Source organism: Clarias gariepinus, chromosome 5 (assembly GCF_024256425.1).
Source record: "Clarias gariepinus isolate MV-2021 ecotype Netherlands chromosome 5, CGAR_prim_01v2, whole genome shotgun sequence".
Taxonomy (NCBI): Eukaryota; Metazoa; Chordata; class Actinopteri; order Siluriformes; family Clariidae; genus Clarias; species Clarias gariepinus.
The window spans coordinates 31551629-31572226 of record NC_071104.1 but is presented as its reverse complement, the minus strand read 5'-3'; the positions used below and the strand labels follow the sequence as shown (position 1 = coordinate 31572226).

The following is a 20598-nucleotide window of genomic DNA, read 5'->3' as shown; positions in this document are numbered from 1 at the left end:
AATTAGAGAGTTATCTATCTGCTAACAGGCATTCATGTTCTGTCCTGTGGCTACAGAAAAGCAAGACTTATCAGCGTCTCATGTCAGTGTACGTCACGTTCTCTGTGCGTTGAGGATGTCCCGATCCAAATGTGCAAAGAGGAGGTCAGTGTTCGTCAAGAGACCACATCATTTTTGTACCAAGGTTTAGGCAGTTAATTCACGGCAGCCTGCGCCATTTTACAGACTAGGCTGCTTGGTGTGTTTGTGTGTGTTTGTTTGTGTTTGTGTGTGTGTGTGTGTGTGTTGCTCGACTGTCCTAGGGTTGTTCTCGTGTCACATCATTTATTAGGTAAATTTAGATTTTAACTTTTCCGAATGCCACAACCAGTCGGCTTCACTCTTTTGGTCCTCATGGATCAGCTGGTGAAATTCGTAGTTTTTTCTTCATACTTGAAAGATGCGGTTCACATGAACAGGCGTTTCCCGTCTTGTCCACAGTTTAAACCTACTGCAATGGATATTACTTCAAGATCGTAAGGTCAGATTGTTTAACCCTTTGGGGTCGATGATATTGAGAACGCCTCGACATTTTGTTCATCATATAAAGACACTAACAGTTGCGTACAGAGACAGTCCTTTTTCCAAATGAGCTAAGATCAGTTTTTTTTTAAGTAAGGTTAAAATTGAAAATAAAAAACAACATATGTGAGATTCTCATCTAGACACGCTCCGAAGTCCGCTCCATGTGCGCAGAGCTCCATTCACAGTCACATTTTATTTGATTCAATTCAAATGGAAATAAATGCTAATTGCTGCATTGTTTGAGGAGAGTGACGTGCTTAAGCATGCCCTTGTCCTACAGAGTAAAAAGGGCGTAAATGAAGAAACAAAATGGAGGTAAGAATTTTGTTTCGAGAAAAAGGCTCGTCATACAAATCTACTAAAAGCAGCTGTTTTTTTGACGCAGCCATTTCATTTCATTTGTGACACTGATGGAGTTTTTTTTAATTTTTCAGGCATCAAAACAATTTGTATATTTGGTTCGTTTAGGAATGAAAATCAATCCTTTTTTTCTTTTGAAACCACCTGGAAAATTTTTAATATTGCAAGTTTGAGCTGCTGTAAACAGTGCCACTTCATTTGATGTATTTTGAAACTTTCTGACCCCTAGATGGAAGTTGCTTTTTAAATTAGAGTTGCTTTGATAATAAGCATCTGATTCCAATCAGTCACATTTTTTCCACTAAGCTTGAATCTGTTGTTTCTTAGGCTGCTTTAAACACAAATGTATGTTGCTTGTAATTTTAATAAAGCATGGTTGGATAGGTTATGGATTAGTTTGTACTTTTATGTGCACAGAAACATCATCTGCCTTCAATCCGAGGGAATCCGTCTATATAATTAGACATCTGGGTGTGTTCCACAGTGACGCAACTTCAAAAAAGAGCAAATTGTGGATAAAACCAGGTTAAAAGTAATGTAAGTTAAGCTACAGCCATACTGCATGGATTGATATCAGTTAACGTGGACAGGCTGAAAGAGGAAAAGGTCAAAGCAGAAACTTTGAGAAAAACAAAATCATCCATCTCATTAATATTCTCTCTCTCTCTCTCTTTCTCTCTCTCTCTCTCTCTTTAGGATGCTGGCGGAGGGGAAAGTAGTGGAGGAATGGCTTTCAGAATTCAAGGTGAGTCACTCTTCTTCAGCTTTCGGTTTAATCCTCCACTTTATTTCTTTTCACTCTAGTGCTGGGTGAGAAAACATACACTGCGTGGCCAAAAAACCTAATAATAATCACATGAACATAAAAAGACGGTGCCTTAGGTTGGGTAAAAGAAATTAGAGATTACTTAAATGCTTGATGAAGTTGCATTGTAAAAAAAATAAATAAATAAATGAAAAAATTAACAGTAGAAATTACAGCTATGTTTAATAGTGAACACACACACAATGAGACAAACACTGACAGGATTGGGACTAAACAGATGTGTGGCCCTACTTGTTAGTGAGACTCCTTAAAAGAAATGCTTTAATTTGCTAAGGAGCACACGGATTGGACTTTAAAACAACGTCATGTGGTCTGATGAATCTAGAGTGACCCTATTCCAGATCGATGGGTGCATAGTGCTCACTGTACAAGCCACTGGATGCAGTAGGGTTGCTTCAGTTGCTCAGGTTTGGACCCAGCAAAGTTACATGTCAATAAAATGAAGTCTGATGACCTGAATCTACTGGATGACCAGGTTATCACATCTATGGAGTTGAAATTGTAAACAAGTAGTTCTGGGAGCACAGTGTGTGCCGAAATCAAAGCTAAAGGTGGTAGAATAAAATATTTAACCCGCCTTCTTTATTATTTTTGGATATGACATCATAAATGAAGGAAATCTAAATGCCATGTTAAAGCACACGTTTCTAAACAGATTTGTTTCTGTTTTTCAAAAGAAAAATCACACTTACTTTGGAGACCCAACCTGAATGTCCACAATTGATCACAAAGTGAACTTTGTATAATAAGTGACCTATTATAAGACATATGTACCTTCTTTCTTTAGAGCTGCATAATGAAAGTGCAGTGCATTAGTGCGATTGTGTAAACTTTGAATTAGGATCGGTAATCCGTACATTTCGTACAGAAGCAGTCCTATTCACGATCTCAGGGCTGTGTGTGTGTGTCTGTGTGTGCATGTGTCATAATGATTTGTGAAATGAATGAAGCACTAAGTGCTAGACTGTTGAAGCCCACACAGTGAGAAAGAACAAAACTGAATGGTTCAGCAAAAGAGCAGGTGGTAAATGAAGGAGTGTGTGCCGCGGTCATGTGGTAAAGACAGGATGGAACAGCCATCGCCTCGAGAAGCCTAAACGGTTCTCAACTGTCTCACTGCGCTTTCTATATGACTGCGCTTTCTGCTTTTAACTACACTAGAAAACAATGAAACCATGGCAGTTACAAGAGAAAGATGCTGTCAGAGCTAATATTACCTACTCATTTGTTCTCTTACACTCTCTCTCTCACTATATATTTTAGGGTCCTTTGTTTAAATCATAGTACAACTGTAATTGTATTTCCCAGCTTAGGTTATAATTTACCTATTTTCCTTTTCCCTCTCCATCAGACATTACCCGAGTCTCAGTTCTCCAGCTATGCGAGCTCTCTCTATAGGAAGAAGAATCTGGTTCCAGCTCTCTACAGAATCATCCAGGACCCCAACAGTGAGGTGAGATAAGATGTTGGAATGCTTAACCATGACTCTTAGTTCTTAGTGTGTCAGGGTATCAACAGCTTCATTTTCTAGGCTGTTAGGATTTCTAGGATCCCAATCATGTTGGAAAGTTGAGTTTAAACCCTGCAGAGAGCCACTGCCCCAGCAAGACTGTTCTCTCTGCATGGAGTGAAAATTTGCTGATGCAAATTTGGTATTGGTGGTTATGGTTAGGCACAGGTCTGGTAACCTGGAGCTTTAGATAAGATTTCGGTTTGCTTCGGTTTCGGTCAGTGAAAACGTTTTTGACTACTCAAGATTCTGGTTAATTCCAACCTGAGTTCAAGTAGGTTAACCTGTGTGTATGTGTGTTTTAATTATATATATTTTTTATGTAGCTTTTGGAACCTGTGTGCAATCAGCTGTTTGAACTCTACCGGAACACAGATGAACGCCTGCGGCGCTTCACTTTGCAGTTCCTGCCCGAGTTGGTGTGGGTTTACCTCCGATTCACAGCCAGCAGGGAGCGCCAGATCAACGGCTGCATCGAGGCTCTCCTGCTTGGCATCTACAACCTGGTGGGTACGAATGGATGTAGAAATGGATGGATGGTTGGAATGGAGAATGAGATGAGAATAGAGATGGGGATTACCTGATACGATATTATCACTTATATTTATGTGCCAATTCTATTTGTATTGCGATTTTGTACGTATCCCAATTTATGTATTTTTTTTAAATGTCTTTTTTGTTTTTTTAAATCTACGTACAACGTACATGTGCAAAGTTCTGATTGGCTTGAAGTTCCCTGCGAAGTATACCGCACAGGGTATTCAGTCATGTTAAGTGTGGTCCTGCTTTCGGTGAAGCGAAATTGTTTAGAAGAGAACTGTGAATTATGGGTCTTTACTTCGCCTGAAAGTGGACTTGAAAAATGTCTCAATCATTGCACCTCGCTGTAGGCCAGAAAAAAAATTCCAGCTCAAAAAGATTCCACTGGTAGTCCCCGGCAGTTCTACAAACATTGTGATGCAAACAAATCACGGAAGTGTACAAAAGTAGACACTGCTGTGCACCAGATACCAATATTTACAGTTATATACAATATTTTCAGTGTGTAAGTGAATACAGTAAAACCTGGGATTGCAAGTAATGCGGTTTGCGAGTGTTCTAAAAGACGAGCCTTGATTTTTAATAAATTTTGGACTTGGAAAACGAACAAATCTTGGTTTACAAGTACCGGGTATCACACATGCGCTTTTTGTTTTGACGCCGAATTGTGGGTAATTGTCTCCCCTGCTGGGGGCCAGGGGTAGCTCAGTGGTTAAGGCATTGGACTATGGTTCAGAAGATCCGAGGTTCAAACCCCACAACCACCAAGTTGCCACTGTTGGGCCCTTGAGCAAGGCCCTTTTTAAATCTCGTCTAAAAACCTGTTTGTTTAGGCCAGCTTTTATGTAATGTAGTTTTCTGTCTGTTTTGTTTCTAAACCATTGTTCTTATACTTTGACTGTAAGGTGTCCTTAAGTGCCATGAAAGGTGCCATTAAATAAAATGTATTATTAATTATTATTATTATTAACCCTCAACTGTTCAGATGTATAATGAGATAAAAATGTAAGTCGCTCTGGATAAGAGTGTCTGCCAAATGCCTAAATGTTTGAGTACGCATCTTTCACTGGTATAATCAACATTCGTGCACGCGTGTACTGTTTACTATAACACTGTCACTGTGTGTGTACAGCATCCGTGTAAAGCAAAAGCAAGTCGCATTAGAGATGTTAACAATCCATTTTTTTTCTTTGTATCAACCTACTCTTGCACACACACACACACACACACACACACACACACACACACACACACACAACCCTCTTACTTTCGCTTTCACAGACACACACAAACACACACACACACATTCTTTCTTTCTGCTCTACACAGAAACACTGCTTTGTTCCGATTCTTTTCAAAGGTAAAGTGCAGGTTAATTTGTTTTACTTTTACTTTACAGCAGTGATTTCGTTAGTGTGTCGTTCAGTTGATTGTTATTTCTTGTTCATTTTTCTGATATTTCCGTTGTGTGCGCACGTGTGTGTGAAAAGAATGGAGGAAGGGTAACTGTGTAAGACGAGAAGGGGGAGAAGGAGACGAGCTCCTTACTTTAGCTTCACACACAGACAAACACACACATACACAAGCGCCTACATGCACAAACGGAAACACTTATCTATCGGGGTTTATTTTTGTACAGGTTAATTTGTTTTATTTTTTCCTTTTTTTTTTATATATATTTTGTGTTAATTATTTTTATGTATTTATTTTTTGGGGCTGTGGAACGAATAATTTGAGTTTCCATTATTTCTTATAGGAAAATTAGATTTTAAAGTGTTTTGAAATACAAGCTCGCTTCCAGAACGAATTTTGCTCGTAATCCAAGTTTTTACTGTATATAAAATGTCTAAAATGTTTTGGTCACATGATGACAGTGTAGGGAAAGGGCAGAGAGATTAAGTCAAATGGATTGGTATGCTTTACATTGAATATTTGTATCAAAGGCATCTAAGACACACTTTTTGGACTTAAGAACAAATTTGACTTACAAACATGCTCCTGGAAAGGAACTCTTTTGTAAGTAGAGGACTACATGTACATATTATCATTTTTATTGAAGGCTATTTAATATTACTATGACACAATAATTTTAAATTTAATTAATTAATAAATCCTTACTTTTATATAGACTAGTAATATGTAAAAAAAAAAAAAACAAGTGCTCAATAATAATTTCTCTGTACATCTTAAAAATTAATCAAATAATTTATAAGTTATAAGTCTGAGTTATACGCATTTCAATAATTCAGTTTTTTATTTCAATATTTGAACTTTGTAGAGTTTAAGATTTTCACTCTGCCTGCTGCAAGTATCAGGTGCTTGTGTTACCAGAGTAACGTACAGTATGGAGTAAGTGACGTCTGTGCTGGTGATGTCTCGGGGTGTTCTGAATAGTGGAATTATGAAGGGAAGGTACCTTAACTGACATTTCCCTGCACAGGGAGCAAGGAGCATCCTTTAAAGTGCACTATGAAACAAAACGCAGCCTTGGGAAACAATTTGCTTTGACCACACAGGATGCTGGGCTGCCTGCCAATGTGTGAATAGTTTAGGGTGCACCACCTGTAAGATTGTAGAGGAACTGGGACATCTTAAATGCAAACATAAATAAATAAAAAATTTCTTTAAAAAATCTTTTAGGAGATACATAACTGTTAAATAAAAGAATCGGGATACGGAATTTGGGGTATTTTCCGCCTTGTCTCTGTTAAATCTATGTATAAAGGAATAAATGTTAAAGAAGGTTTAATGGATTGTTGGATGGAGAGTAAGGCAGCATGATTTAATAAAAAATGGCATTGAGATTATTTTGATGCATATTGCGATCGTGATTTAAACTGCAATCAGTAATGGGTGAGTATATTGATGGGCGTGTGAATAAGTGTGCTTGATTTCTGTCACCCATTTAATGAATGTGGTTTGCGAGCGAGGAGATTCATTTAGCCACTTCAGAGATTTAAGATTAGAGGAAGATCTTTAGCATTTACAGAATTTTGCAAATGGTTATCTTCTGAAATTTTCCACAAAAAAAACATCTTGCTGTTTGTGTGTTTACGTGTAAATCAGGTGTGTTAACTCCTAACTTAACACTGCAGGGGTGTAACCTCTCCTGCAGAGTTGCAGACGGTTACACTAGATCAGTTGCAGGCGATCAATATCTATCTCAGTGTAATCGTAACTCATTTTGATTACTGGAACATGCCACAGCTGTGCCACGGTTCCTATTATGTTCGTGTGTGTTTGTGTGTTGTGGAAGGGGTGCAGGAGATTTCAGAGCAGCTTGATATCGCTGTAGGAGCCGACTGGTCTCATTATCGTCAGCATGCTAACAGAATGAGGCAGGGTTCAAGGACACTCGAGTCATGATGGGGGAATATGAGATAGCTGTGTGATAAATGATGTGTATTTACATCAAACTGTATAGTTAATGGTATCGATTTAACAAGCAAATACGCCTTTATGTTGATTGATCTGAAATAAATATTCACACATTTTATTGCCACATAACTAAACCTGACCAACTGAAGCGACACCATTTACATTTACATTTAGCAGACGCTCTTATCCAGAGCGACTTACATTTTTATCTCATTACACATCTGAGCAGTTGAGGGTTAAGGGCCTTGCTCAAGGGCCCAACAGTGGCAACTTGGTGGTTGTGGGGTTTGAACCTGGGACCTTCCGAACCGTAGTCCAGTGCCTTAACCACTGAGCTACCCCTGGCCCACCAGATCATAACACTCCAGAGGCTTGTACAGTGGGCACTATGCATGATGGGTGCATCTCTTTATCCATTTCACTTCTTATCCTCATGTAGCCATCGCTCCTCAGTAGGGTCAATCTGATCATGGTCTTTCATAACTTCTACCAAACTTATCCTTCCAGGTTTTAATAATGTGTTGGACATTTCTTAATGCAATTGCAGTCATTTCAGCAATCTCCTTAATTGCAGGCCAATAATTTGACTGTTCTGAAATGCAGAAGGCCTTGCACCTTTGGGGTTCAATTCCGGTTTTTGTGTGCATGAAGTTTGCAGGTTTTTCCCATGCTTGGTGGGTTTCCTCCAGGTACTCCAGTTTCCTCTCACAGTCCAAAGACATGCAGGTTAAGCTAATTGGCATTTTCCAAATTGCCAGTAGTGTGTGTATACAGTCATGTGAAAAAATTAGGACACCCTTTGAAAGCATGTGGTTTTTTGTAACATTTTTAATAAATGGTTATTTCATCTCCGTTTCAACAATACAGAGAGATTAAAGTAATCCAACTAAACAAAGAAAACTGAAGAAAAGTCTTTTCAAGATCTTCTGTAAATGTCATTCTACAAAAATGCCTATTCTAACTGAGGAAAAAGATAGGACACCCTCACATGTATTCCCTCTTAAATTGGCTCAGATCTCACACAGGTATATCACACCAGGTGCACATAATTAGTAGATCGTTACTCTGCATGTTGAATGAGGCTTGCCCTATTTAAACCTCAGACATTTAGTTTGGTGTGCTCCTGACTGTTGAAGTGAGAGTGAGCACCATGGTGAGAACAAAAGAGCTGTCAGAGGACTTCAGAAAAAAGATTGTAGCAGCCTATGAGTCTGGGAAGGGATTTAAAAAGATCTCAAAAGATTTTGAAATCAGCCATTCCACTGTCCGGAAGATAGTCTACAAGTGGAGGGCTTTCAAAACAACTGCCAACATGCCCAGGACTGGTCGCCCCAGCAAGTTCACCCCAAGAGCAGACCGCAAGATGCTAAAAGAGGTCTCCAAAAACCCTAAAGTGTCATCTCGAGAACTACAGCAGGCTCTGACTACTGTTGATGTAGAAGTACATGCCTCTACAATCAGAAAGAGACTGTACAAGTTTAACTTGCATGGGAGGTGTGCAAGGAGAAAACCTTTGCTTTCCAAGAGAAACATCGAGGCCAGACTGACATTTGCCAGAGATAAAGTTGACAAAGACCAGGACTTCTGGAATAATGTTCTTTGGACAGATGAGTCCAAAATTGAATTATTTGGACACAACAGCAGAGGACATGTTTGGCGTAAACCAAACACAGCATTCCAAGAAAAGAACCTCATACCAACTGTGAAGCATGGAGGTGGAAGTGTCATGGTTTGGGGCTGCTTTGCTGCAGCAGGACCTGGTCAGCTCACCATCATAGAATCCACGATGAATTCTACTGTGTATCAGAAGGTGCTTGAAGAACATGTGAGACCATCAGTTAGAAAATTAAAGCTGAAGCGGAACTGGACCATGCAACATGACAATGACCCAAAACATACTAGTAAATCAACCAAAGATTGGCTGAAAAAGAAGAAATGGAGAGTCCTGGAATGGCCAAGTCAAAGTCCAGATTTGAATCCCATTGAGATGCTGTGGGGTGACTTGAAAAGGGCTGTACGCGCAAGAAACCCCTCAAACATCTCACAGCTGAAAAAGTTCTGCATTGAGGAGTGGGGTAAAATTTCCTCAGACCGATGTCGAAGACTGGTAGATGGCTACAAGAACCGTCTCACTGCAGTTATTTCAGCCAAAGGAGGTAACACTCGCTATTAGGGGCAAGGGTGTCCTATCTTTTTCCTCAGTTAGAATAGGCATTTTTGTAGAATGACATTTACAGAAGATCTTGAAAAGACTTTTCTTCAGTTTTCTTTGTTTAGTTGGATTACTTTAATCTATCTGTATTGTTGAAACGGAGATGAAATAACCATTTATTAAAAATGTTACAAAAAACCACATGCTTTCAAAGGGTGTCCTAATTTTTTCACATGACTGTATGTGTATGATCTGCAACTGATTGGCACCCTGTCCAGGATGTACCTCCCCTCATGCTCTAAGTCTAACTAGGATAGGCTCCAGGACGCACACGTCCCTGAATACAGGATTAAGCAGTATAGACGATGACTGAATGAGTGATAAATACTTTCAGAATGAGGCCAATGAACGAAAACCCATGCGCTGATGTATAATATGTATGCAATCACAAAATACCTAATACACTTTTACCCAAGGCTACGTTTGCTTTACAGTTCTGGTGGCATAAAAGGCATGATTTCCCGTGAGCTTGAATCTCTAAAGAAACTTGTGCATATGGAGATTAACGTCATAGTGATGTACTGTTATTGTAAATTCGGAAGATATTGAAGTTTTGGAATGGCTCGTGTGACTTCTGAGGTTAAAACGTACATGTGTTTGACATAAAACGATAGAAGAGGTAGCGTTTTTGTGTCGGTGTATTTGGCAGGCTAGCTAACTGATTAGCTAACAAACTTGTTCAATATTAAACAGAAATAAGCATGTAAAAATAATTTGGTAGACTAAATAATTGTGTTTACTAATAGTATGGCATTTACATGGGCGTGGCCACACAGGTGGCAGAAACACTGTTATTGGCCTGAACAGGGAAAAAATCTGGAGGCAATCAACCTGCCTTGATATGTCGAACCTTGACGTGGCATACATGGTAAAGTGGATGGTCAGTTACATTCATCTCTAATGACATGCATTTCTTCTTATGTTGCAGGAAATTGTAGACAAAGAAGGAAACAGCAAGCTGTTATCTTTCACCATTCCTTCACTGTCTAAACCATCTATATACCATGAGGTAAGGACATGTGTCTCTCTTTGTGCACGTGTGCATGTTTTAGTGTGTATGCAAAACTGGTATTATACTTGTTTACCAGCTCTTGATTTCATTTATACATTCTCATGTGAGAAAGGAGCAACGTGGATTGAAACACATTTGCACACTTTATATGCACAAACATGGCAGATTTTGAGTGCAGACTGGTGCGTGACTTCACTCCTGCCTTCGCTCTATCAGTTTTCATAACAGCAGGCTGAGCACTCCACAGGACTCGGTCACGTTCAGCGAGCATGTGGGCGTTCAGCAACAGCTGAGCTGAGCTCATGCTGTTCTGGAGAAGTGCGTGTACTTTTCAAAAGTGATAAAAATGGGGCATCAATCACATAAATGCTGCACAGTGATGAGCAATCATATCATGATTTCCACACATCTTACAGTTTTGTTGGTTATTTTTTATTGTTTTGACTAGATCTGTGAATCAGAGGTAGACTCTCGATTCGATTCATTTTAGGGGTATTGCAGTTTTCTGTTTAATTTGATTTGAAGCACTAACATCTATTGATTTACTTTATTTTAATATGTACTGATTAATATGTACTTTTATGCCACCAGAACATCTAAGGCATCAATATTTCTTACAGGTATATATTTCTTAAAATATAAGCTATGCTATCTAATAAACAGCAGTGATGCACACAAGCACAGCCTAATAACCAAAGATATCACATCTGTGCTGATATTCGGTGTAATAATGCTTTTATACACCAATTCCACAAACACCATATATTATTAACAGATTATGATTGATTGCTTTTTTAACAAGATTTTTTTGCTTCGTCAACACACATTCTTCCACACCTGCCGAACCTTGTTTTGAGTTGGCGACCATCAGTAGTTTTTAATTCTTGTAGACAAAATGTGAGGAGAATAAACCATGGAGTTGATGGTCCATCCCGGAAAACCTTTGAGAGTTACTTTGTTTCCACTCCCTCACTTTAGAATATCAGATAACTTTTTGGTTGAGTACCAAATAGTGTTAAATGGAAATCTAATGCGATATGCAGGGTCTATAATCCCTTGATCAGGTGTTGGAGAGGGATTTGGGATTCAGCCTCATGTTAGAAGCTACTGTAGTTAGCTTTGTAGCTGGTGTTGGTCTTGAACAGAACAGCATGAACAATTCTAAACAAACCTCCATGCTGGTTTGTATGAACATGCTTCTGTGCCAAGTTTTGAGTATAGGTTTTAACAGGCAGCAGCTCCTCCCCTCTTTCTAGTACTGCATGCCATAACGACCGACTTTCACCCATGCTGGCTACTGACAATTGTCAGATTGTATAGATGTTTGTTGTTTTTCATACAATCTGGGCAGGGTAGTTAGGAAATTCTATTTATCCTATACCAAATATACTGTCTATGCATCCAGCAACCTCTGAAGTCCAACTAGGGACCATGGAGGCCAGTGGTGACCATTGTATTCATTCCCATTTTGTACAGCCATGGAAAGACCTTCGGTCAACATTCACACGCATTCACATGCACAAATTCGCACACACACATTTTTTACATCATGGTCAACTTGGGAACGCCAGTTAGCCTAATCTGCATGAACCCAAAGGAAATCCACCAAGCACAGGGAGAACATACAAGCTGTACAGTCCTGATGCAGGATTCAGGATTCGAACCCGGACTCTGAAGGTGCAAGGCAACAGGGCTAAACACTAAGACAATGTGCCACCTTATCCTATACCCAGTTAGCACTTTATATATATGTACATTATATATGTACTTTGTGTGTATATATATACACACACAGTACATGAGAGAGAGGTGAGCAAGCCAAAAACATGCCTTGATGCCCTCACATGTACATATAACACCACGTGATACTGTCTGCTGCGAGGTTTGTATATATATTCTAATGAACAGGAAAGACAAACTAAGATACATAATGTGTAAATGATCAAATCTAAACCAACTGAGCGCTGCAAAAATCTAATGAGGAGCTACTAATACTACTAGAGCAGGAAGGCAGTGAACAGTGAGGTGAGCATGTAGAGAAAGTGTCACATGGAAGAGGCACCAAGCTTACTTTTTTTTCTCAGTACACCTCAGCACATTTTTAATTACCACACTTACTGATCCTGCTCTGTATGCTTAGGTCAGCCGTTTTCACACTGTGCATTATAAATGCTGTTCGACAGCTTAAACATAAACGCCGGCATACCTGAATATTTCAACATTCAGATGTAGAAGTCGGAATGCCTTCCTGCTTGTAACGTCGCAGCAAACGTAAGGTTTATTAAGCAAACAAAAGCAAAACCCAATGCCCGTATGCGGTTTTGTAAACAAACACATTCAGCATCTCATCCCAGCTTTAAATTTGCCCTGCGGTGAGGCAGCAGTAGCTGATGCAGCGCTGGTTTTAGCTTCTACAGACACGCTGTATGACTAAATGACTGCAAGTAATTACAAGCATGAGATCCCTCAGTCTCAGCACCGCTACACAAGGTTACTGCAAGGGAAGAGTGTGTGTGAGAGTGTACAAGTGTGTTTTTTTTTTTTTTTTTTTTTTTTTTTTTAATCTACATAAATTCAGGCTTTCCACTTTAGGACCACACTCCTTATCTAACATGCACGCAGAGGCTCTGGTGTTAGTCGTGATTCTGCTGTCACGTTCCCAGCGTGTGTCTCTGCAGTACTGCTCATGTGGTGTGCAGAAGAACGTGGAGCGCGACAGTCCTGAGAAAAATGACTAGGCTCATAAAATCTGCTGCTGTTCTAACTAAGTGACATGTGACTCACACACACACACACACAAAAAGTCTATGTATTATTATTAATATACTGTATTGCCAAAAGTATTCACTCACCCATCCAAATTATTGAATTCAGGTGTTCCGATTCACTTCCATGGTTACGGGTGTAAAAATCAAGTCATGCAGACCGCTTCTACAATCATCTGTAAAAGAATGGGTTACTCCCAGGAGCTCAGTGAATTCCAGCGTGGTAGGATGCCACCTGTGCGATATGTCTAGTTGTGAAATTTCCTCGCTACTAAATATTCCACAATCAACCGTTAGTGAAATTATAACAGAGTGGAAGCGATTTGGAACGTCAGCAACTCAGCCACGTAATTGAGATCACAGAGAGGGGACAGGGGATGCTGGGACATACTGCGCAGAGGTCGCCAATTTCCATAGCTACAGCCCTCCAAACTTCATGTGGCCTTTAGATTAGCTCAAGAACGTAGAGTGCTTCATGGATTGGGTTTCCATGGCCGGGCAGCTGCATCCAAGCCTTATATCATCAAGTGCAATGCAAAGCGTCGGATGCTGTAGTGTAAAGTACACCGCCACTGGACTCATAGTGTGTGTGTGAATGAAGTTTGTGTTTGTGTGCCCTGTGATGAATTGGCACCCTACCCCTTATGATCCTGTGCAGAGTTCCATAGACAATGAGTGAGAATGAGAGAATTTATAATGGTGATCTATCCCAAAAAAATTTACATTTCTCTGAAATATAAAAAAATATATTGTGGTTATAGGATTTGTTCAATATTCTTTTGTTAATGGACTGATTAATTTGTTTATTAATATAAAATAGGTCTGCAATTAATTGAATTTCAGTTGCAATTTTGGTTTTCAACAGTTATGACAAGAAGATAATCAAGGTTAAACGATTATTGTGCAGCAGTGCGATTATTAATTATCTGTTTTAAATCCAGCATTTCTGTTTGCTTTGCAGCAGTGCTCTCTTAGTTCTCACTAAAGCCTAAGCTTGCTCTCAGCCAGGCTGTGACGTTTATCTTGCTTTAATTTTCATGTGTTTTGAAGTTTACCATTTAAAGCCATTTATTTAAAAATCAATAAATGCATAATGTTTCAAAAGTCGATGGATGCAAGATGTTTCTAAATATTACTAAATAATCATGATCTCAATATTGAGCAAAATAATCATCTTTTTTTTTTTTTTCAATAATTAAGAAACCCTTGTATGATAATGCATGTTGAGGCTTGGGGACGGAAATCCCACGGGCCCGGATACTTGTTCTATACTTAAATGAGGATTTGGGGTCCCTTTGTTTCGTTTACAAATGTAGAGATGACCCAGAAATAATTATAACCGGTTTTTTTAGCCATGAATAGCACATTGTATTGAGCAATTTTTAATAGATCATTAAGTCATATATTCAGCATTGTGATATTAAATTTTTTTAATGTATTTATGTGTATTTATTTATTTATTGATACATTTCTCCTCCTCAGCCCTCCAGTCTCGGCTCCATGGCTCTGACAGAAGGAGCTCTAAGTCAGCACGATCTAATCCGAGTGGTTTACAGTGGCATGCATCCCCAAAGAGAGACCTTCACTGCGCAAAACAGGTAACACGCTGTGCTATTTTTAGACTAGTGCTTAGTTGCCTCCCTAGGGACAGACTCACACAAATGCACAGACACACACACACACACACACACACACATATATACATAAATACATACATACACAAATAAATGGCATCATGCCTTCATAAACACATTGAGCTCAGCTGGATCTGGTGTTCTTGGATTTTTATTTTTACCTTTGCAGAAATATAATTACACTCACATGATTTGAAGTAGTTCCCAGGGTCCCACTTTTCCTGTCAGCACAAACGAAAGCATAATTGCAGGTTTATCCTTTATTCTTGATCTTTATTGCAAGTTTTGTGGTTATACCCAAATGCCACACAGTTATTGATGATGCAGCAGAAAAGAGGGGTTGTCATTTTCAAAAGTGCGCATATTCCTCTTTTACTTCAACATATTTTCTGCATATTTTTCTCTTGAACGCAGTTTGCATTCAGCAGTATCCTGATATTTGTACTGTATTCTTGACTTCTTAAGTTTCAAAGGAATTTTAATTTGAAGTCTGTCTAAAATCAAAACTGATGTACATATTAGTACATTACAATAAAAATGTTTGTGCTCTTCACAGTGACTGTCCAGTTTGGCTAGTTCCAGCTACCCATATAGCTAGCGCAAGGGAAAGTAATAAGTAAAATTTGTACAAAATACACTCTGACTTTAAAAGATGCAATGCATTTTTGCATGGAACCAGGGTTGGTACTTGTACGTCCACTGCATTATACATTTGTTTTGAGTGTGGTGCTGATTAGGATGGACATTGCAGCTGTCCATGTAATTATACCTACTGATAAACTACTCATTAAAATCCAACCTGTTATGTTTAGTAGCGAACACACCAGATAGTATATGCCTGTTGTTATGTTTTGTTTTTCGTTGAGCACTATGATCACGTAAATAGTGCCAGTCATACCAGACATTTCTATTGATTCATTCCTGCTGGAGTTAAAGAAGACAGAGTGTCTTATACACAGGCTTTACATTGCCTGTGTAATGAGCCGTGTCATCTAGTGTTGTGAATCGTTGGTAGACTGTCAATTTAATCAGTTAGATATTTGGGCATTTTATCTTCAATTCAACAGCACTAATGATTTTAGTCTGATTTGTCTTGTGCAGTTATCTTTACTACAGGTTTTGTAAGAGTAAAAACCATAAGTAGTACATAATAAGCAAGTTCTCGCACAAAGCAAGAATCCTTTTTTCTGCCAGTCTTCTGCTCTACAGTTAGTCCTCTAGGTAGCGGTTTTGTACCAACCACCCAGAAAATCAATAGATGAAGCAGCAATACTTTCGCAAAATGCGAGTATTTGTAGAAGATGCAAGCGTGTTTTTTTTTTCTTTGTTTATTTGTTTTGTTGTTGTTTTTTCTGCAAAAGCTATGCTGTGCTGTATGGTATAAGGAATTTATATATTTTAAACCAAAGCGGAAATAATTTTATTGTTTTTAGATGTTTGATTAAATTTCATAATCAATTAAACCACACAGATCTAATATTCTGACTGTTTATCCAGTTGTGTGTTATGCACTATCAAGGAACAAGGCTAGTTTGATTAACTGCTAACAAATTCTAACCAATATTTTTTTTGAAAATTATCTGAGTAGCTTGTTTAGCTTGTTTATGGTAGCTACATTTAATTTATTTACTACTGAATACTGTGTATTATTCAATAGCTACAGTGAGAGTAATTGTTACATATTGTTGATGGTTGATAGTTTTTACAGAGCAGAGCATCATGCTATAACTTGCTACCAGTAACGAAGACTTATTGGATTCTTATTTATAGATCCTGGGTGGTCAAGAAAATTAACAGGGTGATAGGATGTGATGACTTTACAGCGTTTTAGTTTAGAGTATGGGAGGGTGGGTCTGACTGAATTAGAAATAGAAGAAATGAAACCTTGAATACTCACTGCTCTACTGCAACTTACAGGTTTTCTTAGATATCTTTTAAAAATTGTATTGAATTGTATACAGTTCTTATGTAAACATCTACACAGACATTCTCTGATTGTTCCAGTTCACTAGCCGAAACATAACCCCACCTGCATGTGTATATTGTATTGAGGAGTTCTGCTTTACATACAGCATTGCTCGCCATGAATCGATTCTGGCCTACAATGCTGTAATCGATAGCAACCGCTCTGAACGAACGGTCCGATTGATGCAAATGAGAAACATACAGTTTTCTAAAACAAGACAGCAGCTGGGTGCATAAACTTGGGGTGCATTAAACATTGTTTTCTCTTAGGCCATTCTTCGTTCTTATTGGTTAGAAGATTTTATTTTGTAGCATTGATGGTTCCAGCTGTTCATATTAGTGTGCGCATTCTGATACGTGACATTTTCTATAGTAACACCTAATGTGTATATGTGTACCATGGATGATACAAGCAGTTTGAAAACATGAAAAGTTAAAAAAACATGTAATTGGTGATATGGTGATGTTTTCTGTAAGATGAAGTTGAAGTGTTTTTAGGAGAAGTCTCCAGCCTCAGCAGTAGAACTGCGATGTTGTTCAAAATACCAATACCTTGACTTCCATAATGGTTCCTGAGCAATGCTTTTCAATAAATTTTGATGCCAATTTGATAAGTTCCATAAAAAAAAATAAAAAAACGTTCCTCATTACACCGATCAGCCGCAACACTAACAGGTGAATTGAATAACACTGATCAATTATATACCAGTAAACCGGTGACAGCATCATAGTCATCCAAGGCTCATCTATACCTGTGTGGAATAAAGATCATCTGATGCAGCACAAATTGCTGAAAAAAATCAATGCTGGCTATGATAGAAAGGTATCAGAACACACAGTAAATAGCATTTCTTGATTCAAAGCTGTTTTCCAACAAAAAAAAGAAACCCCTTTATATTACAATGTTAAAATGTTAAAACGTTAGACAAACTTGATTGATGAGAGGAAGATGGACATTCAAGTGTTTAAATTATTTCATCATCATGCCAGTTGTAATTTATTGTAATGTCCTCTATATTGCACTTTATTGGCATTAAGGCTGCTAAAACAGCCATAATTTTGATTGCCTCTACATTTGTACACCTACATACTGTAGTCAAATCCCTCAAAATACAGCACACACGCAAGCCCTGTCCACAAGCTGCATGCTTATTGCTGCACTGATGTCGATGACATTCACTCCTTGGGTATCAAAATTTGGCACCAAGTAACAAGCCATTTTTCCATACTGAATAATATCTAAGCAGTTCAGGTGGTGCAATAAAAGCATCGAAGTTCATTACCCAGACCTAATCAGTGCTTTCTCATTAGCAGTTTAGTTTCTTTGTGTTTAGTTTCTGTAAAAGTTATTTTTAAATCTTACTGTATATCTCTGTATTAACACCCAAAACTCCCTAAAAACTGCACCCACATTCTTCCTGAATCATATTGCAAATTAAACACTACTCTTAATTCTCACTGTTTAATCACAGTAGTTATTGTCAGAGCATTTGTGTGTGTGTGAATCACCTGGTCACCCTGCCAAACTCTTTGCTTCAACAGGACGTGTGTAAACACTCTCATTCTCCAGCCCTGTTATGAGCTGATCGTTGTTCCTGTGCGTTCTCAGGTTCGAGGTGCTGTGTTTCCTCATGCTGTGCTACAACTCAGCCGTGGTGTACATGCCCTCCTCGTCATACCAGGCCGTGTGCCGCATGAGCTCGCGGTAAGTAGTGCCATCATCACACGACGCATTCACGGAGAGAGATACACCAAGTTTAATATACTTAAAGATTAAGTTTTGGACACAGCTGGAAGGTTGAGTGATAATCAGTTAAACACACACACATACACTACCGTTCAAAAGTTTGGGGTCACTTTCTAACTCCATGATGGTTCCTGATTTTTATTTCTTTCTACATTGTAAACTCTAAATTAACTTCTCGTCTGCGGCAGAGGTAGGTTTTTGGTCTCGCCCACCTGGGGATGGCCTTCATTCAAGCCAGTTTCATTATGGTGCTTGACGGATTTTGCAAATGCACTTGACAAAACTGTTCTTGCAAGAACTATTACAGAAAGGCTGACCTCTGTGTCTTAAAATAAAAACTAGCTGTTGTTTTTTTTCTTGTTATGTAATTACCTAATTCCATATGTGTTATTTTATACACATAGTATAGTTGTAGAATGTAGAAAATAAATCACTAAACAAAAACAAAGAAATTTGCAAGTGACCCCAAACTTTTGAACGGTAGTGTAGATGTCCACATCTGGGCTACAAACAGCTGTTTAGCAGTTGTGTACTCTTTAGCTTGATTTATAGTAGTTTTTAAAAATATTTATGTGCATTAAAAATAGATATTTTATCATTTTATACAGGTACAGAGCAAAACAGAACTAATGTTACATTGTATTTTATCAAATATGTAGGAGTATTGTGACATGTTTTTTAAGTGGAAAATCACGAATTTGACCAAGAATGTACGGATTTGCTTATTTACAGTGCTGGACAAAAGTACAGAGACAAACGTGAAATTTAGTGTTTAATGACGGTCTTAAATAAATAAAAATAATACATTTTTAGCACTGAAATTGCTATACAACATTGAATGTTTAGTATGAAGTCTTTTATTCTTCAAACCCTGCTGGTTCGTGCACAGGGAGAACCATAATACATGGCAAATGCTGTCTTAATACTTTTGCTCACCACTGTACATGCAGTAACGTTTCTATAAAATCACTAACATGACTTACGATATCATATTATCATAAAGTCCATCACTTTATGGAGATTTGATGGCAGCCATTATTCACAAATAACTTTCTTTGCTTTTAAGTAACAGCGCATTACCACAACTTCGAAGCGATTCAACTGTGAAATGTCTCCTGAAAGCCCTACAGTGCTCATACACACATACAGTGACAGCTGGAAACTTTGTGACAGCTGTGACGGAGTGCCTCATTAGCCCTCAGCAGGGTGTTGGAGTCTGAAGATGTTTTCTGTGTCAGCTTCTCACTTCCTGCGCTTGACCCGACAGCACATTCTATCGCTCATGTGCGTGTTAAGCAGTCCTGTCTGACACACTGACCCCCACACAGTACATCATTAAACAGCAACAAGCCTTATTTGCAAATACACGGCCTACGTACCTTTCTTGGGAAAAAAAGCAATGTATTTTCCTGTCCTATGACAGCATGGGCAGTTCCTGAAGCTCCATCAATCCAGGACATAATTGGTCCCTGAGAGACATACGCAGAACTGTTTATAGTTTTAATTCTGCTTGCAAATGTATTTAGTAATTTTATTATGATGATTTTTTTTTGTCAGTATATACTTGCTGAACTTTTTTACAAATACACTTAGTTCTATTTTTCTCAAGTTGTAATACAATAGGCCTTCATGACCTTCATCAGCCAGTTGCCATGGATACTGTAAATGCATCATGCTGTTTTTTTGCCTCGTGTCTGACAGGATCCCAACCCCAATGCATACCTTAAGTCTCAACAAGAAGACTTGGGAACGTTTCTGACAAACTTTCCTTTTAAAATAATAAACAAATTGTCCTTCTTATATGGATCTAGTACCTCTGGTATATGATTTTAATCCATTCCAGAGGTGAGTTCTTAAGGCGGAATTTTGGATTACTAAATGCATTATTTCCATAGGAAATAACGTAAATGCAGATAATCCCTTCCAGCCAACCGGAAATCATTAAATCATTGTCATCATCCATACAGCTTTATCCTGTATACAGGGTTGCGGGGAACCTGGAGCCGATCCCAGGAGACTTGGGGCAGGGTTTGTCCTGGACAGAGCGGCAATCCATCACAGGGGAAATATTTGGGAATGCCAATT

At 38.5% G+C, this 20598-nt stretch overlaps 1 protein-coding gene across 2 annotated transcripts in view; it reads left to right on the top strand.

Moving 5' to 3' along the window:
- LOC128524159 (hyccin 2-like) overlaps window positions 1–20598 on the top strand; it is an 81136-nt gene that overhangs the window by 44601 nt on the left and 15937 nt on the right. For both annotated transcript variants that reach the window (XM_053496555.1, XM_053496554.1), the window contains exons 3-8: window positions 1621–1669; window positions 3102–3203; window positions 3587–3766; window positions 10319–10399; window positions 14650–14765; window positions 18376–18471. In XM_053496555.1, the coding sequence (XP_053352530.1) occupies window positions 1622–1669; window positions 3102–3203; window positions 3587–3766; window positions 10319–10399; window positions 14650–14765; window positions 18376–18471 (623 nt within the window). In that variant the 5' untranslated portion in view covers window position 1621. The remainder of the gene's footprint in view (window positions 1–1620; window positions 1670–3101; window positions 3204–3586; window positions 3767–10318; window positions 10400–14649; window positions 14766–18375; window positions 18472–20598) is intronic.